Source organism: Clinocottus analis, unplaced genomic scaffold (genome assembly GCF_023055335.1).
Source record: "Clinocottus analis isolate CAN_PGR_092001 unplaced genomic scaffold, fCliAna1.0.p SCAF_19, whole genome shotgun sequence".
In the NCBI taxonomy this organism is placed as follows: domain Eukaryota; kingdom Metazoa; phylum Chordata; class Actinopteri; order Perciformes; family Cottidae; genus Clinocottus; species Clinocottus analis.
In genome coordinates this window covers 13,498,791-13,521,317 of record NW_027175920.1, presented here as the reverse complement: position 1 = coordinate 13,521,317, position 22,527 = coordinate 13,498,791, and the positions used below count along the sequence as shown (strand labels likewise).

Sequence of the window (22,527 nt, the reverse complement as noted above, 5' to 3'; positions counted from 1 at the left end):
GTTACCCAGAAGGAACCCAGAGGTATCAGAAATAAACCACAAAAAAAAGAACGCTATTTGCAATATACAGATATCTGTGCAAAACTCTATGCAGGCATTGGTTAACAATGGTGACGTCAGCGGGTTGACACATCTCAGGACTTACTTTGTGCGATATTATCCTCATCGATCATTGGAAAGTTTGAAAACACAAGAAATAATCTTCAAATTGGCCCCAGCCACTCGTGTTGCACTTCACGTTGGTCTTTCTACATAGCAGCGCTTTCGCCATCCGATCTCACTTCCCTATAATAGCTTCCCTTGTGGTTCCCAGCAGCAGTCAGACATTGTGCGGTTGTTAAAACGCTCCAATCCAAACCTCGTGGGAGGACGAGCGAGTGTTGGCCTTGAATGTGTGTCATCCTTTAAACGTGTCGAACATTCGCCTCGAAGGAATCACAAGAATGCAGAAGAGTGCAAAAGAGGCAGGTCAGTCGCTGTAGCCCGTGCAATCTGTGAAGGAATGCACGTCATTGTCAGGCCAACAAAGGACGAGGTGGAGAGGACATTCTTCAAATTTCTGTATCGCGATGTTTCTAAAGATAGATACTAAAGTATGATGAAGTGAAACTCCTTCAAACGCTTGTGCACAGTCAATTGACAAAGGTTGTGACAACAGCGTTAACTATGAGAAACTATATGACAAAGTAAAAAGCAGGAGGGGGGATTTTACATCCTCGGGGGCCACAAGTCTAAGAAGACCTCAGATGGGTCGATATTGCTGAAAGGCTTGGAGTTGGAGTAGTGGAATGAAAGCTGTATCGACCCCTCAGAGCAATGATCTGAGGCTGATGTTACTCCAGCCGACAGATTTCCCAGCAGCGCTTGCTCTTGAGGAGTCCTAAAATCGGCACAGATGTGAATCTTTCCATTCCACCTTGACCTTTTGCTGAATATCGTATGGTGCATCAGGATGCTGTTTGCTCTCCCGGCTAGTGAAATATTTAAACTGTGGGAAGTGCTGCGCCTCTCTTCCTCGAGAGGAATATGACAGAGGCAGGAGCCGCATATATAAATTTTCACGAGAGCCATAAATCAAACGAGGCGTTGGGGTGATGGCGCCTGAACGTGGATAAACAAAGAGCACTTTGGTGAACGTCTTCTCTTAAACAACCTCACCTGCTCTATTCCAAGAGCAAACACTTATTATGTTTGGAAGCAGGCAGCTTTTACGTCTGTTCTCAGCTCATCTGTCCTCCTGATCACTTCTCATCCCATCAGCCCGTTAAAATCATGAGAAAGAACGGGAGAAGCGCAGGGGGACGAACAGTGATGGACGGTTTTCTTAATACTCCCCGGAGCAGCTGTCTGACCACACTTTAACTGGCCTCTATCTATCTCCAGTGAGATCCAGAGGATTCTCCAGTGATGAGTCATCGTGGGTGGTTGGCTCTCGCTCATGTCACGTTCAGAAACACATGACAACCGGTGCACAATACTGATATTCATACGCTCATGTCATTGGACACGTGATCTGAACGCTTGTAAACTGACAGTTAACCGAACCCTGCCCGCTAAGCTACTGTTGCTACGCCTAAAAGACACACTGAAGGCGCGACGAATAAAGGGCACGAAAATGCAAAATAATTGCCTGCCACATGTCATATGTGGAGGGCTTTTATTGTGAAAGGTAAAAAAAAAAAACAGAAAGGAGTGGATCAACCTGCAGGTTGAGCTCATCATATAAAGTCATCAACCACTTACGTTGTGCAGAACATGTTCTGCACAACGTAAGTGGTTGATGACTTTATGAATGCTGCGTCATGTTTTCATGACAAAAACAGTTCAAAAATATAGATATATCTATATCTATACATATAGATATAGATATATATATCTATATCTATATGTTTCCTGTTTCACCTGATTTAAAAAAAAAACTTGTTAGGGTTTTTTTTTAATATATATATGTAGATATGTAGATATATATTGACGTGCTATTGGAAAAACAACGCTCCCATTACTAAAGCTTTCCGTTTTAGTACTACAGTGTACGATGTTTACAACCATAGTAGCATCTTGGCTCCCACACAGTGGAAATGTACGTCCTGAAAGGTCTTTTTTCTACTGGAAATCTGTAACCACACAAAGTAAAGTTGCTACTGATATGTGTTGTTTGGGTTTCAAGCTATGTGTGTATAGTCAGTAAGCCAACAGATCATGCAGATCACGCTCCAGCCGGCAAACCCCCTGTTTTGAAGAGGCGATAACATGATGCCAGTTCTCCCAGACCCGTGTGACGACAAAATGTACAGCATGAGAAAACCTTGTTAGAAAGACACGTTTTTTAATTTGCCCCCAACAGACCACAGCTGAGCGTGGGAAGTACAGGCTGCTCCAGACACGCATGACAAGAGCTCTGAAAGCCAACAGAAACACGTCTTAACCATTTAATCAGTTAAAATGCCTCTCTCGTGCTACGTGCTACACTAACACTGGTACCGTGCGCTTCATCAGTCTTCCGATAGCGCGCACAATAGAAAGTCGGCACAGAAGCAACAAAGTTGCGGGAAACAGGAATGGTTTAACGGTCTGGTGTTCCTTATTCTAATCACCTGCCAGGATTCGGTATCACCACTGCAATTTGTGAGGGAAAGTTGTCGGCGGCCAAAACAAATGCGGCCTTATCTCTCCGGTGCAGAGGCGAGAGCAGTTGCACACAAAACATCCACACACAGGCAGAGATTAGAGGGGAGACAGTGCCTAGGCTTCCTATTATTAGAGCAGAGGTTTATGGTCAGAGAGAGCTGCAGGGACTCGCCGAGATTAAATTACACAGACGGAGGACGGGGGGGGAGACATCAAATACAGGAGAAACTTCCCAGGCCCTGGAGAGAGTGATGGGGGTTCAGGACGAGTCGGGAATAGAGAGGGAGAGATATGGGAGCAGTGTGTGTGTGTGTGTGTGTGTGTGTGAGAGAGAGAGATGTATTACATCAAACCCATCTCCATCAGCGCCTCTCCGCTCGGTCGTCCTCAAACACACCAAGTCTGCCTGGAGTCATGCAGCCATAGAAACCGTACAAATGTGCCTCATCACAACGGGAGCTCTGTGAATGTGTACAGGCGGAGATACCCACCGGCGGCTGGAATGTCATAGATGCAGTCTCTAAAATGTCTCCAAGGCTAAAGGGTTGGTTCACCCAAAGTAAAAAAAAAAGGCCTATTTTCTCTTGAAAATGTTCTCACTTTAAGAGGTGTCCATCATCTTGAAAGGGTGTTAGAACTGAGGCTGCAACGGACAATGATCCTTTCTTACTTCCATGATTCACAAACTTATTACATTTTAGTTTTTTCATGAATCACTCAATGAAAATGTGAAGAATTATATTTTGTTCAACCAATGGTGAAGCGCAAACTTCCCTTTTGAGTTGAATGTTTTCACTCGATTAAAGATTAAATCGATGCTGAAGTGTTTTTGAATCTTTTTCCTCCAACGACGGTTTGTTGGGTATCTCACAGGAACAAGTGTTTTTTTCTTTATTTCCCGTGTGTTTTTCTTGTGCATGTCCAGCAACACAAGCAATCAGTGCATGTGCGCAACAAAGCTACTTGTTCATTCGCTCATTCGACTACGTCACCTGTCCTGGCTCACACGTCCAAATTGATTACAAAATACTGAATGCAGCGCATCATCGTTTGTAGGTAGCGCTACGAACATCGTATGAGAGCAGCCTGCAGTGTTTTATACTGATGATACTGTTAAATACCACCCGACAGGCACAATAAATCCTTTGTCTTTTCCCAGATTAATGGAAACCACAGAGATAAAAAAAATAAACCGATGGCTAATGGATCGAAGTTCTCGCTGCAGCGCGGAGATCTGTGGAAACCATTGACACACATTGCATTTATATGCCTTTAGTATATGGCTGGGCCTTCATTCATCAGCTTCCTTTCTGCTTCAGCAGCCATTATCAGCACGGAAAAGGTGAAGGAGACGTGTTGTCATGGCTACATGGTTTGCCATCATTGCAGTCAGAAAAAAAAACATCTGCGAATCTCCCTTCTTTTGTCCCTGTCTCATCTATTCACGCGTCTCTTTCCGTCGACCCCGCCTGCCTTCTTCCGGGTTGTCTTCGTGACTTCGTGACAGAAGGGCAGGGTACCCGACATCGTAGCTTCCTCAAAAGGAATTTTCATTCCTCTTACGTCAGCGCAGGCTATGATGCAGGTGCGAGAGGAAAGAATTTGTTCCAATGCCGTATTAGCATACCGAGTCTTTCCTGCTGTGAAGTGTCAGGCACAGGTTGGCTGCTGTGAAGGGGGGGAGGGGTAGCATGAGCGGCGAGGATTCTCCTGCGATGACGCAGACACCCTGCAAGGGCTATTTTTAAACCTACTGAAGTGTGCAACACCCTTTCAGCACTGCAACCTTCAACTGCGCCTTCAAAACCAAAACAAACAGAGACGGGGAGGCCCGCCGAGGAGGCATGAAGGTACAATGGCAACAATGCATCTCGGCTCTTTTAAAAAAAACTTTATCTCAAACTCACGGAGCCACAATGAAATATGGATTACGACGCCACATTGCTGAGACGTGATGCTTTTAGGTCGAATGATCGTCTGTCCTGGAAAAAGAATAGGGTTGAAATGGATGATCCCCACTAAAATGACTTGGCAGCACTTGAAAGCAGCGGCTGACTGAAGGTTCTGTCCTGGCCAAGCAAAGCACAGCTTGTATTCATTAAAGTCTCAGCTACGGGTTTATCAGTAAATAACACAGACTGGATAGAGCTTTTTCCAATATAAATATATATATATATATCATCTTTATCTTCCTCTCTCTCTGGTCTTTCTTGAATTGTAGATGTGCTTCTTTGCTCATGCGGCGGTATCTCTGGCCCCTGGGCCCGCTGAAAGGTCACCGCCTCAATGTTCAAGCCAAGCTCAACAACCAGGAACAGGTGCTAACCTCGCTAGCTACCTAACGTTCATAAAGGCAACAGCTCTGATCTGAGGCTTAATATAGAAGCATGAAGGTCAAAACCTACCGGCATCTGTCCACGCTCAATGACAGAATGGATAATGGGTCATTTTCCTCCTCATCCAAAATCCTCATCTGCTGTCAACTATACGACCCAAAACATGCCGGATTTCCCTCCCGCCTCCTCTCTCTGTTGCCTGGCCTCATGCTGAAATACTTGGACCCATCTGTCTTTGCTGGAAGTGATAACTAGCGCTGTTCAAACACAACTGAGATGTATCATCTGCACTTCAGAATGACTCACTTCGGCTTGGCCTTTGCCTCGTAAACACTGTGTTTACGGCGCATCAGCCATTTGCATCCTCAAATAGAGGCTTAATAATATGAGTGTATGTTTGCACAGGGGGAGAAAGTCTGCCAATGCTGCGACATCATTCAGCTTAATTCTCTCCATTGCCATTTGCTTCAGTAATTGTTAGCAGCTTCATATTTAGTGTGCAGGCGAGATTGATGTTCATCTTCTCATCCAAGGACAAGAAAGCAAGTGTTCCTAGATTCCTCCTTTCTGAAAATTTCCAGAGAGTAATTTCAAGTTGTGCCATATAAAAAAGTTGCTATCAAGTACTATTTTTGAAGTTTGACAGATTCAGAAAGAAAATACCAATGTAAAAATACATTTAACCTTCCCTTTCTTGCTGAGAAGATTGAGTGGCAACCAATTAGCTTAGCTTGACACAAAGACTGAAATAATGTGGAAACAGCAAGCTGGCCTTTGACCAAAGGTCACAAAATGCACCAATCATCACCCCTAAATCCTATATCTCATTTCTTTAATTTGTACCAAAGGGTTTAAAAACACACACACACACACACACACTTTAGAGGTACTAGGGGCACCTCTCAAGCGTTGTTAGCTACTGTTAGTTGTTGTTAGCTTCAGACATAGCCAGGCTAGCGGTTTCTCCCCATTTCCAATATTTATGTGAAGCTAAGCTAACCGTCTGCCAACTCCACATTCGTGCTTACTGGCATCGTTCTTCTCATCTATATCTCGCTGAGAAGCATATAAACATACTTTCATGTGGCAACACTGTGGTTCAAAGTTCACAACTAAATATTTAGGTCTTGATGACGTTCTACTTATCACGGCTTTTCCTTTAGACAGGCTAGCGGTTTCCCTCTTACATCCAGTCTTTATGCTAAGCTAAGCTAGCAGGCAAGTGGGCTGCTGACTATGGCTTCATATTTTGTATAAAGACTTGAGAGTGATACGAGTCTTTCAATCTAACTCACGGAAAAGAAAGCGAATGAGCACATTTTGTCTGATAATGTCCCATTTTGATTACGGCATGTCGTGATTAAATGTCACATTTAGGTATTCATCAAATTAAATCTTTGCTTCCATGGGTTTTCAGTATAGTTTAGCAGTCACATTAACTTCAAACGCAGCGTTCCCCTTGGCTGGGAGAACACCCGTCATTGTCGGACGTGTGAGAGATGCAGAATGATGAGGGCCAGCGTGTAATATGTAAAGCTAGTGTCAGGAATGTATATCTCTCAGAGGCAAGAGCACTCTCTGGAACCGACAAGATGGAGTCTCAGCAAGGCCCCACACCCTGGGAGTCTCCCAGCTGGTGTGACACCAGACCATCTGTGGGCTGTTTATCCCAGAGAGCTGGGGGGGTCATGTGGAACGGTGTGTCTCTGTGTGTAAATATGAGCCTGTGTGCTTGAATGTGTTTTGAATATGGTTTACCACTCAGACTGCAGGGCTCTGCCAGACCTATTGAATAGTCACAAGTTACGATAAGGACTAAAATTGTTTATCTAGTCCTGACTGACCCAGTTAGTTATACCTAGCCCCAGAAGGGACATCAATAATATTAATAATCAATGTGATAACAATAAAGGGAAATAAATCATCAATGGTTGAAAAACAAAAACATATTTTTGGTCTTCGTGACAGCTATAGTAGATTGGAAAAATATCAATAGGGGGGAAATCAATTTTATAAATGTACTGTATGTCGTACCACAAGTGAGACCAAAGTTAGCTAGTGCACCCCACGGCACTTTAGGCCCCAGAAAGAGCACTGGGCTTTGATCCCAATTTCTATAGACGCCATACCGTGTACTAACGATTGCTGGGACCGTCACAAGATGCCATTGTGTTTCCTGAGAGAGACGTCTATGAAATAACCGATCTAAAGGTCAGTTTCCGGTGCTGCCGCTCTTTCTCCTCCAGATAAAGCCTCCAGGAGCTAGCTAGCTGATCCCTTGCCTAATTTGCCATGCTTCTGCATTTGAGGGCAATCTCCATCTCCATATGAAGCAATCATTCTTTGTTTCCAAAGTACAGGGCATTTGACCTGATGGTCCTCTCAACCTCTGTCTCATGAGCCCTTTACAAAACAAGCAGGGGCTAGTTGCATTTCAGACTTGTCAAATATTAGAGACAACCACAAAATCAATACAAATTTGAACATTTGGCTTTTTCCCATTTAATTAATTTGCCCAGACTTTGTGAAAACAGGATATAACCTGTTAAATAAAACAAACAAATGAAAACAACATCCTAATAATTAGTGACGCTGGTAGTCACATTGTTTTTTGCTTCAGACAGAGCGACAGTTTCTCGTCTTCATGCTAAGCTAGGCTAACCAGCTGATGACGCCATCTTTTCTATTATTTACTCTGCAGACATTCTGCTCGTCCATTCCTAGGCAAGAAAGCAAATGTACTATTTCGTTCAGATGTAATAATATCAAATTTAAAATTTCCCGAACCAGAAGATTTACTCTTAGCTAGCTGTGTGAAACATTCAAACCAAGCACCATGTCAACCAGTAAAATCTATGACGCTTCTCATGTATGCATCCGTATTAACACCCTAAAAAAAGTTTGCTACTTTAAACTAATATTAAGTATTTTTGATTTCAGGATAATTTTCAAATTAAGTATTTTTACATCATTGTAACGTTGTACTGGCACCGTCAGTCAAGCCCAGGATGAGCAACCGTTCCACTACTACAGACCTGTAACGGCGTCGTTACTTAATATAGCATTTCATGTGAACCAAGCGTCCGAATGACATAATGGAGCTATAAAGGGCACTTCAGAATTTGGCATTGGGTCAGGTACTTAAAAAAATAAACACTCATATAGTCATTTATGAGCACCTTAAAAAGGCTTTAGGTGCATTGAGCCGGGTGGGTTTGCTCAGCCGTAATGACAACTCTGTGTACATAGCAAGTCTTTGACAAAGGAGGGAGGAGGAGTTGAACACACAGTCACATCCTCCCCAGACCTTTGAGTCTCAGAGATGCAAATGTGATAAAAGTCTCTGGTGACTAACATTGGTGAATGTTTAGTGCGTTCCTTTCCTTCTCGTGACACCCAAGGCCAAGTTTTGACACACGCGACCGGTATTGATGTTTTGCTGAAACGTATGGCGCCGACACATGGCCTCCCCGAAGAAAAGACGGGCTCAATGCAACGCGACAGTCACAAACGACTCTCCGCTTGTCTTCTCAGCTGTGATGTCACTTGGCAACGAGACAGTTTGTTAACCTCAAGTTGCCCTCATGACACGGAGTGGCAACTCCTAGCATGTGACCGGCAATACGATTATCTGCTCAGGCAGAGAGGATTGCCCAATGGCAGAGATATGCTATCGTTAAGATTTTATTTTTTTATACATACACCTGAATACTCATGCAATCGATGAGTTTGAACACGCAACAAAGAAGGACGGCTCTCCAAAGATCATGTTCAACTGTAGTTTATTTTATTAAAAAGACCAGGGTGCAAATATGAAATTAAAAAAAATAAAGACAAGCATATCATTTTTAAGCATTTAATACAAACTTAACAATATAAACTATTTCAGTCCCTCTTGACATGTAAGACACTGACTCAAAATACTTTGTTATACCGTATTTTTTTTTTTATCAAGTATTGCACAATGTAGGTACAAAATTAATATTCATACGATTACATTTTGTCCATTGTATATAGCAAAATCTTTAACCTCTTAACAGAAAATACAATTCATCTTTCAGAAAAAAAGCAAATATTCCTACACTTGAATCCCACCACTAAAGAATATTCTGTACATAATCTTGAGAATATTTGATGTACTTTTTTTTCTTTTTTAAAGATGGTTTCTTTAATAATTATCTTTTTAAAAAAAGAAAAGAAATAAGGAAAAGCTGCTGCAGCCATCACAGATCACTGGAGTAGTAAAAAGATATAAATGCAACACCATGTCATAGAAACAATATATACTCTGATATCTTACAAACTCTGTACTAAATTAAATTATACAATTAGAAAAAGACCAAGTATCCCCACTTAGTAGTGCCAATTCATAAAACTCAGCCTCGTCTTACCCCTTGTAAAATACTGTAAGAGGCCAAAACTTGAAGCTTGTATTTTTATATATTTTTGTAATTTTTTGGAGTATTTTCTCAACATGGTAAAAAAATTTGTGCTTGGTTGGCAAAAAAGAAAGAAAAACAACGATGCATGTTGAATTGAAGTAACCAAGCTTGGATGTGTTTACAAGCTTTTAGTAGAAACAAACTCAAGGGGCACAGTAAAACACCCTCGGGCACATGCGCTTGACTGACTAGACACTATATCCTTGAAAGTCCAGGGTTTTTTTTTCCTCTAAGTGTGCGTTTTGTTTTTCCTTCTCTTTAAGCCACCATCATTCATAAATAACATCGTTGTGATGAGTTTAGTTCGCCATGACCGGCTGGAATTGCTGGTTAGAATACTGCATGTTGCTCAGACTGAAGTTGAGGCCATCCATGAGGGACTTGTCGTTGAGGCTTCCGTAGGCAGCGAACACGTCAAAGGCATTGTTGTACTGCAGGGGGCTGAGACCCAGGGAGCCCTCCCCGGGGAACACAGCTCCAGGGCTGGCTTGACCCTGGAGGCTGGGGAACACAAACTCCTTGGCGTTTGGGGAGAGAGCGGAGGCCTTCTGCTGCTGGCCCAGCCCGTACAGCGAGTGCATGGAGGTGGAGATGGCTTTCTGCTTCAGTAGGGTGTTGACATTCAGTCCCAAGTTACTGGTGGGGGAGGTGCGGGCCACCTTGCTGCTACTGCCGCTGTTGTTGGTGGTGGCGGGGTTGTTATTGCCGTTGCTGCCGCGGCCGCTGCTCTTCATCTTTGTGGAGCCGAATTTGGTGGCAGCGAAGGTGGCAGTGGTGAAGGTTAAGGGCTGGGTGGAGCGGGGCATGAATGAGGGGCTCACGGCAGCGGACTGCCCGAAAGGAGGCGAGGGGGAGCTGGACTCTGATGAAGCCCCGACGGGGTCACTGATCGGCATGAAGACCTGGGCCTCAGGGTTAAAGCTGTTCTTGATCTCCTTGTCCAGCTCTGACCCGTTCTCATTGTTATCATCCACGTAAAGCACCTTGACCGGTCCCTTCTCTCCAATCTGGTAGGACACCTCAAACGGGTCAATCCACACACTAAGGTCCTGAGGGAGATTATTCCGGACGTCTTCGATGTCCAGCCCACTCTCTTTGGCTGCCTGCTCCACCACAGGGTCCACCTTCTCCCCTACGTGGATGCACCTGAACCCCGAACCTTTGAATGGCTTATCCGGATACCAGTGGCCTTCATATTTTTTCTTCAGCTGCCTCTCGAGTTCCTCGCCGAAGATATTTACACGTCGCCGAGGGAGTTTGTTGTACAAATAGGAAATAATAAAGTTGAGTGCTACTTGTATTTCAAGCTGCATAGCTGCTTCAGGAGGCGATTCTTTTTTCCCCTTTCACAACAGAGTTGCTTTTTCTGAGCGTCGCTAAAAATCTTCCACAGCAGCAGTGATCAGATTAATGAAAGAATAAAAAAAAAACAACTCTTGAACCCTTGTTGCCAAAATGAATATCCTTCCTGCAACTGGGCTTAAGATCCTGAAAGGAGCAAAAAAAGGGGAAAGGCAATTAGTAGATGAAGACATTTGGAGTAAAAAATAGTCAATAACAAAACTAAATCATTAAACACAATGACGTTTCATCTGCATTAGCTTCTGATAACACAACCCCCTCCCTCCCCTCTCCACAGCAGTGCTGCATCTCAGCTGTACAACATAAACAGCTATAAATAAACAGAGGCCACTGACTCAGAGACGGTGTCAGCAGTGTGTGTTCCCCAGCGGTCTGCTGTGACACAAATACAAGAGCACGGTTGACCTCTACGCAGGATCTGATGCCTGCTGTCAAGTCACAATGATTTTTCGATTGCCTCATTCTGGCGCACGGACATGTTCGGGCATAATACTTTCCTCGTGCGTAGGATGATGACATAAATAAATAAATAAATAAAATAAATAAGTATTATTCTTGTATGACATTGTTTAAAATCCAACCAGGCGACTCTAGTGTTTTCCTGTGCACGGACTGAGCTACACGGTCGGCAGAGGAGCACGTACAAGCTTGGGACAAAAACTGCTGTTACATAATCACCATTCAAAGTCTAGCCACGGCTGTGAAGCCCTTTTCTTCGACAAAGCAAAACGACACTCCCGTAATTTACACGACGGCAGTGACAAAAAAAAAAATACGGACAAAAAGGAGAAAGAGAGAAGACAAACCGGCTCTCTTTCTGGTCACGCGCAGCTTCGATATAACCGACATTAGCACGAGCTGGTCGACTGAATGGAGGGTGTGAACAAAAATGTAGCTTGCTAGCAATCTGGAAGACAGATACTGTTAACGTTTATCTCGACCGGCCGGTTATCGGCGTCAGCTCGCGCCACGGACAGCAAAAACGGTCACGTCACGGTGACTGTGAGAAAATAGGGACATTTTCTCGAAGTCTGGACTAACGACCGTGTTGATGACAGCAAGCCACTTAGCATTCAATTTAGCAAAAAGCTGCTGGACAGACTGAATAGTGGACCGTGAGACTGTTCAATAACACCATTGGGTGGCAGTTTAAAAAGCAAACGGGTATTTAAAAAAAAAGCCACAACTGTTTCATTGTACGAATAAACGATTGTTAATGCTGATGTCAAGTGAATATTTACTTACATGGAAATTCACAGCAGGTTTTTTTTTCTTTCAATGGCCAGGGTATGCTCCAGCAGGCGTTATTCTCGTATAGCCTCTAGTGTTACTTTCTAAAGGAGATACAAAATTACGTTGCCGTCGTCTTCGTGTCTTTATAAAGCTCCCGACGATGCTTCCGTGGGGGTACAGTCGAAATTCCGATTAACAGGCTTGCAAGCTAACTCCCCGCTGCCTGGGAGTTTTTACAACTCTGCCCTTTAAAACTTGGGCTGGTTTGTTTTTATAGTAGTCCTCCGCCACGGACATGGGGGAGGTGGTGATGCGGCTCGCAGAGGTCAACACCCAGTAACGTGTTTCTATTGGCCGAGCGCGGCATCGTCATCGATGACCGCCCCGACTACAGCTGTGATTGGATGGTTTTGTGCTCAATCAACCGCAGGGTTCTATTTACGGTAGTGGTTTGTCTTTCATGTGCTCTGGGACTATTTTATTCAAGCAGGTTTTTAGCTAAAACATCGTTTGATGGCCTCGTTTGAGGCAAAAATACGAGCCATGTAACTCCATTAAATAAAACCTAACACCATCATTGAAGGGTAAAAGACTGACAGGTCTTCACAGGTGTTGTTTCAAGTGAAGCCAAGCCTTTTTAAAGATCCTCTGCGCTCAAAGGCTGTGCTCAGTCGTGCACGAAACCTATAGCTGAACAAGGAGTCTATTGAGACAAATGTGCTCAACAATCTGTATAATTCCCGTTGCTGGGCCAGAGTCCACAGTGAAATGAAACCACGTCCGGCTCTGCTCGTCCCACTACAGGGTTAATCAGAGCTAGATGGCCACCGTGGCGGAGGGACATACCTGTCACTGGCGGTGTTCCGGCTTCTCACCAACAGCATTTGAATGTTCCTCGAGCTGGCTGCAGCTGTGTACCTAAACCTAACAGCGACTGCTTATTGAACGTGGTGTTCTATGACAGGGCATCCTTTCCACCATTTTATAAAACAAAACGAACAGAATCTCACAATTGCCCTCAATGTAAATATTGACATTACTTTCACCCCCCCCCCCCCTCCCTCTGTGTACCTGTGATACACTTCTCTTCATCACAAGGGTTCGGTTGGACTGTGGAAACACATTGATATATACAAAATTGATCCCGGCAGCTCTCCGGTGCCTGAGGGCTGGCTCCTTGTTTTTCCAGCAGCTGTACAGTGCAAGGCCTCAGCTCTCCCCTGACAGGCCTAAGGTGTTTAACACTACCCTCCTCTTACCTAACATGGTCTCCCGCACTGTGTGTTTGTACAATGAATACAATGCCACATGAATCGTACAGCTGGGCTGGGGGGAGTTGCAGGGCAGGGGTGGAGAATGATGAGGAGAGGAGACAGGCTGTCCCTCTGGAGGAGGCGGGGAGGGGCAGCTGAGACACAAAAAGAAAAGTATTCCCTGACTCAGAACCCCGTATGTCATATCTGTAAACGTTACATTTGAGAGCTGATTTGTAGTCGATCTGCCTGCTACATGCAGCTCTCCAGAGGGAACAGCCGAGGAGTTCAATATCATTTCAGAGGCGTGTGTGATTGATATAAATCAATATTAATTGAATGAGGTAGTCTGTTGTCCTCGTCATGTTCCGCACTTAATAAAGGATCGCAGAAATAAAGAAAAATGGACACAATCTTCTTCTCCGCTGAGCTAAAGGGAACGTGTATGCTTCAAAGTGCATTATACATCATGGCAAACATCAGAGTGGCCTCAGACAGCCAGCTATATCCCCCCTGTGAGAGAGTAGGCTTTAAGAGAATGTATGGAGCACAAAGAGGAAAGGGAGTCTTTCATGGCCATTCTTGTCTCTTGTCTCTTTAAGTGCGTTCTTTGGTATTCACGGCATTACTCCTCTTTCTCACGTCTACAGATCTCTGAAAAAACGAGTTAATCCATAAATTTAAAAGCAACTGCATACATAGACCAAGCTATAAACTAAAGGATATGACTATTGTGATGAAATACTTACATACTGGTGTTGATATGGATATTTCTTAGCAAATTAATTCAATACAAAAAGACCATTCATGGTTGTAAATGACTCAAAAAGCCATGTATACTATTTTAAAATCAACTCTAATCTTGAAAGGCCTACTCTGAGAGAGAGTCAACCACTTGGAAATGATCTACGTCACACAGTAAAAGAACGTTAACGCCCTCCCATCATGTAATTATCAGTAACCACTGTGTAGTATCACAATCACAGCCCGGCCCGGCCCAAGAACGTTTGGTCAATTGGTGTTAATGACAATAGCAACGTGCTTTCCCAACGCTGCGACAAGAGTGTTTAGATTAATCACTAAATTGTAAAGATTAACTCAGTTTTCTCATTTGCCGACTGGCTAGTTAACTAGCTAACATTACGAATTACATCTACGAAGCGAGTGCTCGCTCTATTCAAGGCTAAGTCGTCCTCCAGCAACGGAGAGCGAGGCGGAGGGACCCCAGATTGTAATTCTTGTTTCATCTGCGGTCTAATAAACAGTCAATTCATCAAATTCAGTGCCCCATATTGCTGTTTTCCAAGCTACCGCAGATGTTTGACAGTAGACTGAGTATAAGAAGTGGACGTAGTCATCGTCACGTCACCCATCAGTTTGTGGACCACCTGTATGAAGCCTGGAGTTTGGCAATTTCGCCGTCGCCATTTTGAGCAATCCATCATAATCCAGGGGCGTAATGCCCCATTTAGTTTTTGAACGGAGATTACCATAATTAGAATCCAGAGTGACGTAGCCACGCCGTACATCTTACAATTTAATTTAATTTACATTATGCTGTATTGAATAAAACTTGAAACTAGACTTCTGTACAATCAGACTTCTTTTATTTTTGCAAGCGGAGGAGTCGCCCCCTGCTGGTCAGTTGAGAGAATGCAGGTTCTAAGACACTTCAACATCGCCTTCACTCGACAGAATCGGAGGTTGTGTTTGACGACGCTGCGTCTCGACCCACAATTATTTTTTGGCATTTTTATAAAAATTTGCAGTGGGTGGACTGAGGCTCAGACCTGGGTTAAGGTTACAACGGAACCCCTCACGTCTATCTGGAGGTTTATCGTGGTTCACCACAGTGCTACGGTCGGTGTTTAGCTCTGTACCACGCCCCAGTGCCATAAACAAAGTGCTATAAAATTCAGCCAGAGGGCTGCGGGACGCTGCACGACACAACAGAGAGGTCTTCCAGCCTTCCAGATTGAGTCTCAGCAGGTGTGAGAGATGAGTCCCTCCACCATCGGGGATCTTGTGTGATAGATGACCCGGACACAAACTTACACACTGCAGGGGGGGGCTTTTTTTCTCCTACGCCACAGGAAATGTGTGACGACGACCAAATGTTCAAAACATTCGCACAATAGGCTGCATGGCTTCTCTCCCCAGCATTGTCAAAAATACCAGGAGCAGGAGTCCCCCCGCTCATTCTCCCACAGTCTACTCGGTCTACTCGGTAAGTAAGTGTTAGTTTTGGCTGTCGGTATAGGCAGTGCTTAACAATGACCTATTTGTTATTCTCCACCAGAGTATGGATCTGGTGAGCGGCGAAGGTTTCCTGCTGTTGTTGGGAGTCCGTCTGGCTGGGGACCTGGAGGTGAACGTGGCAAATGAAGTGCGATGTTTCAGCGTGACTCATGCAAATTTTTTTTAAGTCAGTTAACATAGATATTTAACGCTTTCTCTTCACAAAGAGGCCCCTTTTTTCTCTTCTCTCTGGCTTTGTGGTTGCACACAAAGCTCTGTTCAAATCCCAGATGTGGCCACTGGATATTAATTTGATATGTGTAACATCACATGCTCAATACTTGGAGGAGATTAAACGAAAGAGTACAAAAAAAGCAGAATATATGCCACGCTTTGTTTGCTCACTACCAAGAAAGGACTGACAAGAAACAGACGTTTATAAGGAAAGAAATTGGGTTCTCGCCTACTGAACTGAAAGTGGCAACAACAAAAAAAAAGCACTGCTCATGTGAGCATGCTGTATAATGAAAGCTGTCAGACACAGCATTCATTCATTTCTTTTGCCTGTTTGACTAACGCCGAGAGAGCACGGGTAGATTTATTAGATCCTGTTCTTTCCGGTAGACTTCAAATCGAAGTTGCCCTTCCTAACACTGTTTGAGGTGTGAAGGAAAGGTGACTTCACTCACGCTATTGGTGTTCGCTCTGCGCGATACGAGTTGCTCGACTCTTTTGTGTGGCTCGGCATGACTTCTTTTTCACCACGACGTCACTGACCAGGAGTTAGGGTTGAGGCAGCGAGACCACTCGGTCATGGTGGAGGAGAACCGTCACGACGCTTCACAAGTACCGTGACGTCCACTCATGTGCGGCAGCATACATCTTTATATCGCAGACAGTACGGGCAACCGGAACAATGTTTGATCTGCTTTTAAAAGCCGCTATAATTCATATTTTAATAATAACAATTCATCACGAGTCTGTGTAATATGAAAGAGGTCGCTAGTAGTGATGAACCAACAGAGATTTATTCTCCCCTTTTTCATCTGATTCTTGTCGTTCTCTGACCTGCACCTTTACTGTTTTGATTGACTCTTGCAGCTCTCATTCATGCCATTTTACTTGCCCAGCGCCCTAAAGCAGACAAGTTAGCAACCAGCAGATGAACATAGAAGAACATTTCAAGAGCTCTCAAGCTCGACCTAACACTACAAGGAAGTCAATATTGTACTTACAGGAATAACAGAATTATAGCATTGTGTCGAGATGTTTGGAGATGACATGATCTCTTTTAGATAAAGAGATTTAAAAGGTTTAAGTGTTAAGAGTATGTCAGGTTTTTGACATTAATGACATGGATGGATGTCTTGTACCAATACCGTCTCTTGCAGCCCTCCCTCCAAACGCTAGGTTCTCCTCCGCAGGTACTTTTTTGTCATTTAACCCTTGGTTCATTTACATATCATTTACAGATACATATCATACCAGCCGAACAAGTGTGATCCCGCGTGGAACACAACTTTTACTGCTCCGTTATTGAAACGCAGGGTCTTGACTGATGTGGAGGATCAAATTAGTATTCGCAGCGGATCCGTGTCCACGGCAAACTAAAAATCACGCAGCTCGCTAGAATTTATAGTCGCAATGCATCACGCAACCTGCTTTATTCTTCCCGTCCAAGTCAAAAGGAATGACCGAAAAGAAAACGTCTTTCAACGCGCTGCTGCGGTGATGACAGCTGGTGACACAGGAGCATTATTTACAGAGTTTACAAAATGAGCCTTGACTCCGGTACACGCCGGCACCTCTGGGGTCCAGGGCCCGGGGTCCGGGTGTCACGTGACGCTTCCTCTTTGAGTTTGTTTACAAATGCTGCGGCAGGGCAGAGGGAGGCAAGGGAGCGCTGGGTTTTCTTTCTCTACTCCAGTGCCAGGAATGACATTAATATAAGCAGCAGGAAACCTCTGGTCCGTGAGGACCACTTAGCTTACCTTGCCATATGGAGGGGGGGGGGGGTGTGTATGTGGAATAATGAGCGCGTCCCTGCCGCGTGTATAGCAGCCAGCGGTTTACGGCCCGGTTACAGTGTCGTGACCCCCGGGGCCGATTCCTATCAAGCCATCTGGAGGAGATGGAAGGTTACACAATAGAGGATCAGCTGCGCTCCTCCTACTTAAATACCATTCAGCTCGACTATTTGGTTTCATGTTGGGGGGGATTATGTTGAGCGTGCCGGGTGCTGTGTCATGAATCGGCCGACCGAGCAGAACAGAGTCGCATCAAGCTTAATAACACGCGGGCATGGCACAGATACAAGATCGCTCTGTGGTTCTTTTTTCCTTTTTTCTTTAGTCCGCCGCCGCCGTCCCGCCTCAGACGGGCAGAGCTGTGCCCTTGCACAGTCCGATCGACTTTTTGAGAAATTCAATTACGCTCCGAGATGAACAGCCAGTGCTTGTGGATGGAATGGGTTTTAGAGTGAGAGCCATCCATCGCACAGGGAACGTGTCACATTTCCATGCATAGTGAATGGAGTATGCTACAGTGGGCCGGCTGTCCCTGTCATTGTGATTTGTATTTTTATCTGTAACCTCCACCCTCCCCCCGCCCCCGCAGCACGCTCCTTTAAAACAGATTTCTGTCATCTCCACATCGCCTGTGTGGGTGAGATCCGTCCCTGAGCAGGAGGCGCTGCGATGGATGGTGGCAGATTATGCCAACAACGCGCATCATCAGCACATGATATTAACAGAGACATTAGCATGTAAAAGCACCAATTCATCTTCAAAACATTGTCACCCTCCCCTCCCACGTGAACCTCTGTCAGTGCGTTACGCACGGACAGAGTTTGCACAGACCGTCTATTGAGAAGCCCTCAATGCCGTTTCCCAGAAACCATGTCAATGTAGCCATGGCAACTATTCTTACACATTGCCCCGTGCTTTTTCAGTTAAGAGTAGCACTCAAGTGCTATTTTTCTGGCAAATGTCAGATCTCATCTCTTAAATGGCAATGAGGATTTTTCTTTTTTTCTTCTCCTCTTCCCCGCAGAGTTTGAAATGCAAAAGGAGGGAGGGCACAAACGTGATGGAGAGGAGACAGAGGAAGCAGCTCGGGTCAGGTTAATCCTTTTTGCTTCGTTCTGCTTCCATAAACAGCTGACCAGGGGGAGATGGGACGAGAAGGAATAAATGAGCTCGGAGTCATGACCCTCCATTTGTGGGGAGGATGATGGCTCACTAACTTACCCCACATATTTTTCTTAAACACCCTAATAGGAAGACGAGAGGCCCCTCGATTCACATGCTGAATATTCAGTGGATCCCTGCAGGAAAAGTGACATGTGATTTTGATGGAGACAAATGTGCGTCGCTGTCTGTAACCTCGCCTCCACTTCCTGCAGCAGCAGTCGGTGCTCTCTGGTTTGGAGAGCTGACACAGTGCTGTTGGGGTAACGGGAGAAGGTGGAGCCATATTTCGCTGATGGATGTCCTTTGATAGGAATGGGGAAAGGTGATAGGCCGGGCAAAAAACGAGCGTGAGAACACAAAAATGAGCATCAGTGCAGAAAAAATGAGTGTTTTTCAGAGGCCGCTGCAGAAGGGGGATGAGGGGTGTAATCGTGACATTGCTCTGGGTATTGCTACTCAGTGCAATTCAGACCCAGTAATCAGAAAGCATTGGGCTGAACACTCAACACAATCAATCCAGTCAATTCAGGCAGTTTGGATGATAAATGGCTATGGCAAAACCGTAACTGGACTACACATGAATGATAAAGGGAAGGAATTCCTCACAGGCTCCCTCCTGATAGAAGACTTACTTACTTGTTTCTCAGCCTAGATTCTCGACCAGGCCCTCATGTTCGACAGATGTTTATATATTCTAGGAATAACATTAGCAACGGACTAATTATAGCTTCATATTGGGAACACATTGAAATGTGTCTCATATCATTTGCGAGCTTGTGATCGTTTGCGCAGGTTTTGAAAACTAGAATTTTTATGGGAACCAGTCTCTAAAAGCCATCATTTGTAAATGTTGTGATTATTCACCTCATTTGTTGCACCGGGGTGGTGGTAGAGGGACAGACGGGTAGCTCAACACCTGGAGGCATTAAAATGAAACTCTCTACACGGTTGTATAGGACATAATGTAATAGTCCGATTTACTAAATTGCTTTCTTACATTTGTAAAGAGCACTTAAGAGTATGTGACAGCACTTTTATGTCTGTACATGTAGCATGGATCTAGAGCCATGAGGCACTTAGCCTGGGAACGCTAGCATGTAGCTAGTTCCAAAACACGCCGACCAACACCACCAAAGCTCTCCAATAAACACATCGTACCTTGTTTGTTTATTGCATTCACAAACTGAACCAACCCCATGACAGTTAATATGGTGAGCAGGTTATTATTGGTCTACTTACGAGTCAACGACGTATTAGAGCCATGAAGGTTAAAAAAAGAGGGAGGGGATTATAGTCCAATGGATTAAATCTGAAAATGAATGAGAAAAAGACACAAATTTAGCATGCCTGAATTATTTGTTGTGCTTAAAGTAGTGTTGGTAAGAATGGCCTCTGAAAGATACCTGTGTTTTCTTTTTATGTTCTTTCTTTGTTATTTCAACAACAAGATGCTGCATAAGTTTGAATTGTACTTGAATAAAATGTTCGACCTGCTGGATTTGTAATTAGTAGCTCTTCTTTTCTTTTTTTTTTACCCACAATGGCCTTTATACAATGCACATGAACAGAAACTAAACATGATCCTCAGCATTGTCGTTGTTAAAGGAAGGATTTGTCTTTAGTCAACTGTTCTCAAGTTTTATTTTTTTGCAGAGGAACAGATGGTTTATTGTAGCAACAGACAGATTTACACCCAAAAAACGCTTTTACAAACGTGTGGATTCTCTGTAACAGCTATAGGAGCTTTGAGGACTCCGAGTCGGGGACTTGTTGAACATGTTGCCTGCAGTTTGTCAACAGATAAACCCCTCCATGATCTGAAGTTTGACCTTGGCGGGTCAGCTTCCCTCCTATCACTCAGCATTCAAAACCAACGTCATGTGTCCCTTTGTAGCGCCACCTCCTATAAGTAGAATACAAAAGGCCACACAAGGCCACTCCAGTGCTCGCCACAATGAAGCTGAGCTGTGTCAATCCCACAAAGCTGCTGGTGTTGGGAAATAGCCACCGCCTGGTGGGACACAGAGACCCAGTCTCAACTTCAACAGCTTAGCCAACAATGTGAGATGGGAAAATATCTACATCCTGGTTACTGGTTTGTAGTAAATATTACTCTGGACACAGCACAGGGTCGTGTTCCTTTACTGTTGTTGTGCACACAGGATTCATGGCGTGACTGAACATTTGAGTCCTTTTGTTTTTTGTAAAGTGAGCGCTAAACATAGCCTTTAGCCATGTTAGCTGAATAGCTCGAGAGTGTCGTGGTGCCCTGATTTTGAATCGGACCGACCTTGCTGATCTGACTTTGACACTTTGGCCCAGGCTCAGACTTTCAGGTGTGAAAAAAAGGCCCAGAGTCTTTCTTCGTGTACATTAACCAAAAAACGTCTTGTCTCTAAACTTGCCTATGGTCCAACCTGCAAAGCAAGTTAATAAGCGGTTGGCGAGTGCCTCGGCTTACCAAGGCGCAAATAAAATAAGCTGCTGTATGTACAGCCCAGTGCTGCTGACCGTCTCCCTCGGAGTTAAGTCCTGTCAGGCATTTACAGCGCGGCGTCTGCCTCGACCCACAGTGTGGGGGCGGAGAGAGACCCCCACAGCCCTGAACTGGGATCAGGCCGAGTAAGAGCGGACAGATTGGGAAGAATGTCACAGGGAAGTGTTGAGCGGTTCCATGTCCGTGTGAAAATCCATTAATCACAAATCTGCCCCTGATTGAAACGAGAGGTCAAAGAATGACCCCAAACATGCCTCCATCCCTCACTCCCTCCCTCCGCCCGACCACTTCGCTCTCCATTATTTTTCCTATTTCTTGACTGTTGTGTAAGCGCCTCCTTCTTTACACTCAGCTCTGTAGTATTTACCTTTTCCCCCCTGAGACAGATTGCTCTTGTTATCTGTACTTCTTTCCATAAAATGTTCTCTATTTTTTCCCCGCTCGCTGCACTCAGTCACAGTGCGAGTGGCTGAAGTCTGGAGCGATGCCAGAACAAACAGCCTGGACAAACCAGCTTTCAGAACAGAGTCCATAAGAGCACAGAGTGTGTGAGTGTGTGTGTGTGTGTGTGTGTGTGTGTGTGTGTGTGTGTGAAGCACTCACATGACTGAGTCCAGGACACGCTGACATGTGTCTACGAGGTCAACATGTACATCCTCATCTTGGTTTGAATCGGGCAGGATGAACTAACCACATGAATGCGGATGCTTTCCTTTTTCACTGGTCGGCATGATGTCTGCTTACACTAACCCCAGAGCGCACTGCACACACACACATGCTGCATTAATCAGCTGTGTTATTGATAATTGCTCTGAGGCATGCTCATTACCTACCAATAAAGCAGCGTGGCGATAAGACATGGAGTACCAGAAGCGCACAATAACTCATTTATCTGAAGGGAGAACATTTCCCAAGATAAGCTTGTACGCTAAATCAATAGGATCAACAACGAGGGGAATAATCTTATATTTAGATTTTAAAAGAACTGTTTGTTTGTTTAAAGAAGAAATAGTGCAGACTTGACTTATTTCATCCAAATGTCACATGCCTCACATTGATCTTGAATATTTCAAACAACATGTCTGCTAATGATCCACCTCAAGCCTCCGCTGTGAGTACATCGCATCTAAATAAGTCACGTTGTCAAGGAGTCTCACAAATCTACTGGTTTCGTCGACTGCTGCAGTACGATTATTTCACATTGGTTTAGTAGTTTGGGGCCTAATTTAATGCAGCACAAATTATTTAATTTTTCTTTTGGCCATACGGGAGCAGTGCAAGAAGCCGTAATCACATTCATTTGAACGTTTTGGTCTCAACCAACTCCTAAAGCATCAGCTCTTGAGC

At 44.4% G+C, this 22,527-nt stretch overlaps 1 protein-coding gene across 1 annotated transcript; it reads right to left on the bottom strand.

Moving 5' to 3' along the window:
- Nucleotides 1-8,729: 8,729 nt before the first annotated feature.
- On the bottom strand, nt 8,730-12,235 carry tob1b (transducer of ERBB2, 1b). Its single transcript, XM_068583715.1, has 2 exons — nt 12,014-12,235; nt 8,730-10,894 (listed from the first exon to the last, which is right to left on the bottom strand). Exon 2 carries the CDS (start codon nt 10,717-10,719, stop codon nt 9,706-9,708), a length of 1,014 nt encoding a protein of 337 aa, XP_068439816.1. The 5' UTR covers nt 10,720-10,894; nt 12,014-12,235; the 3' UTR covers nt 8,730-9,705.
- Between the last annotated feature and the right edge of the window lie 10,292 nt (nt 12,236-22,527).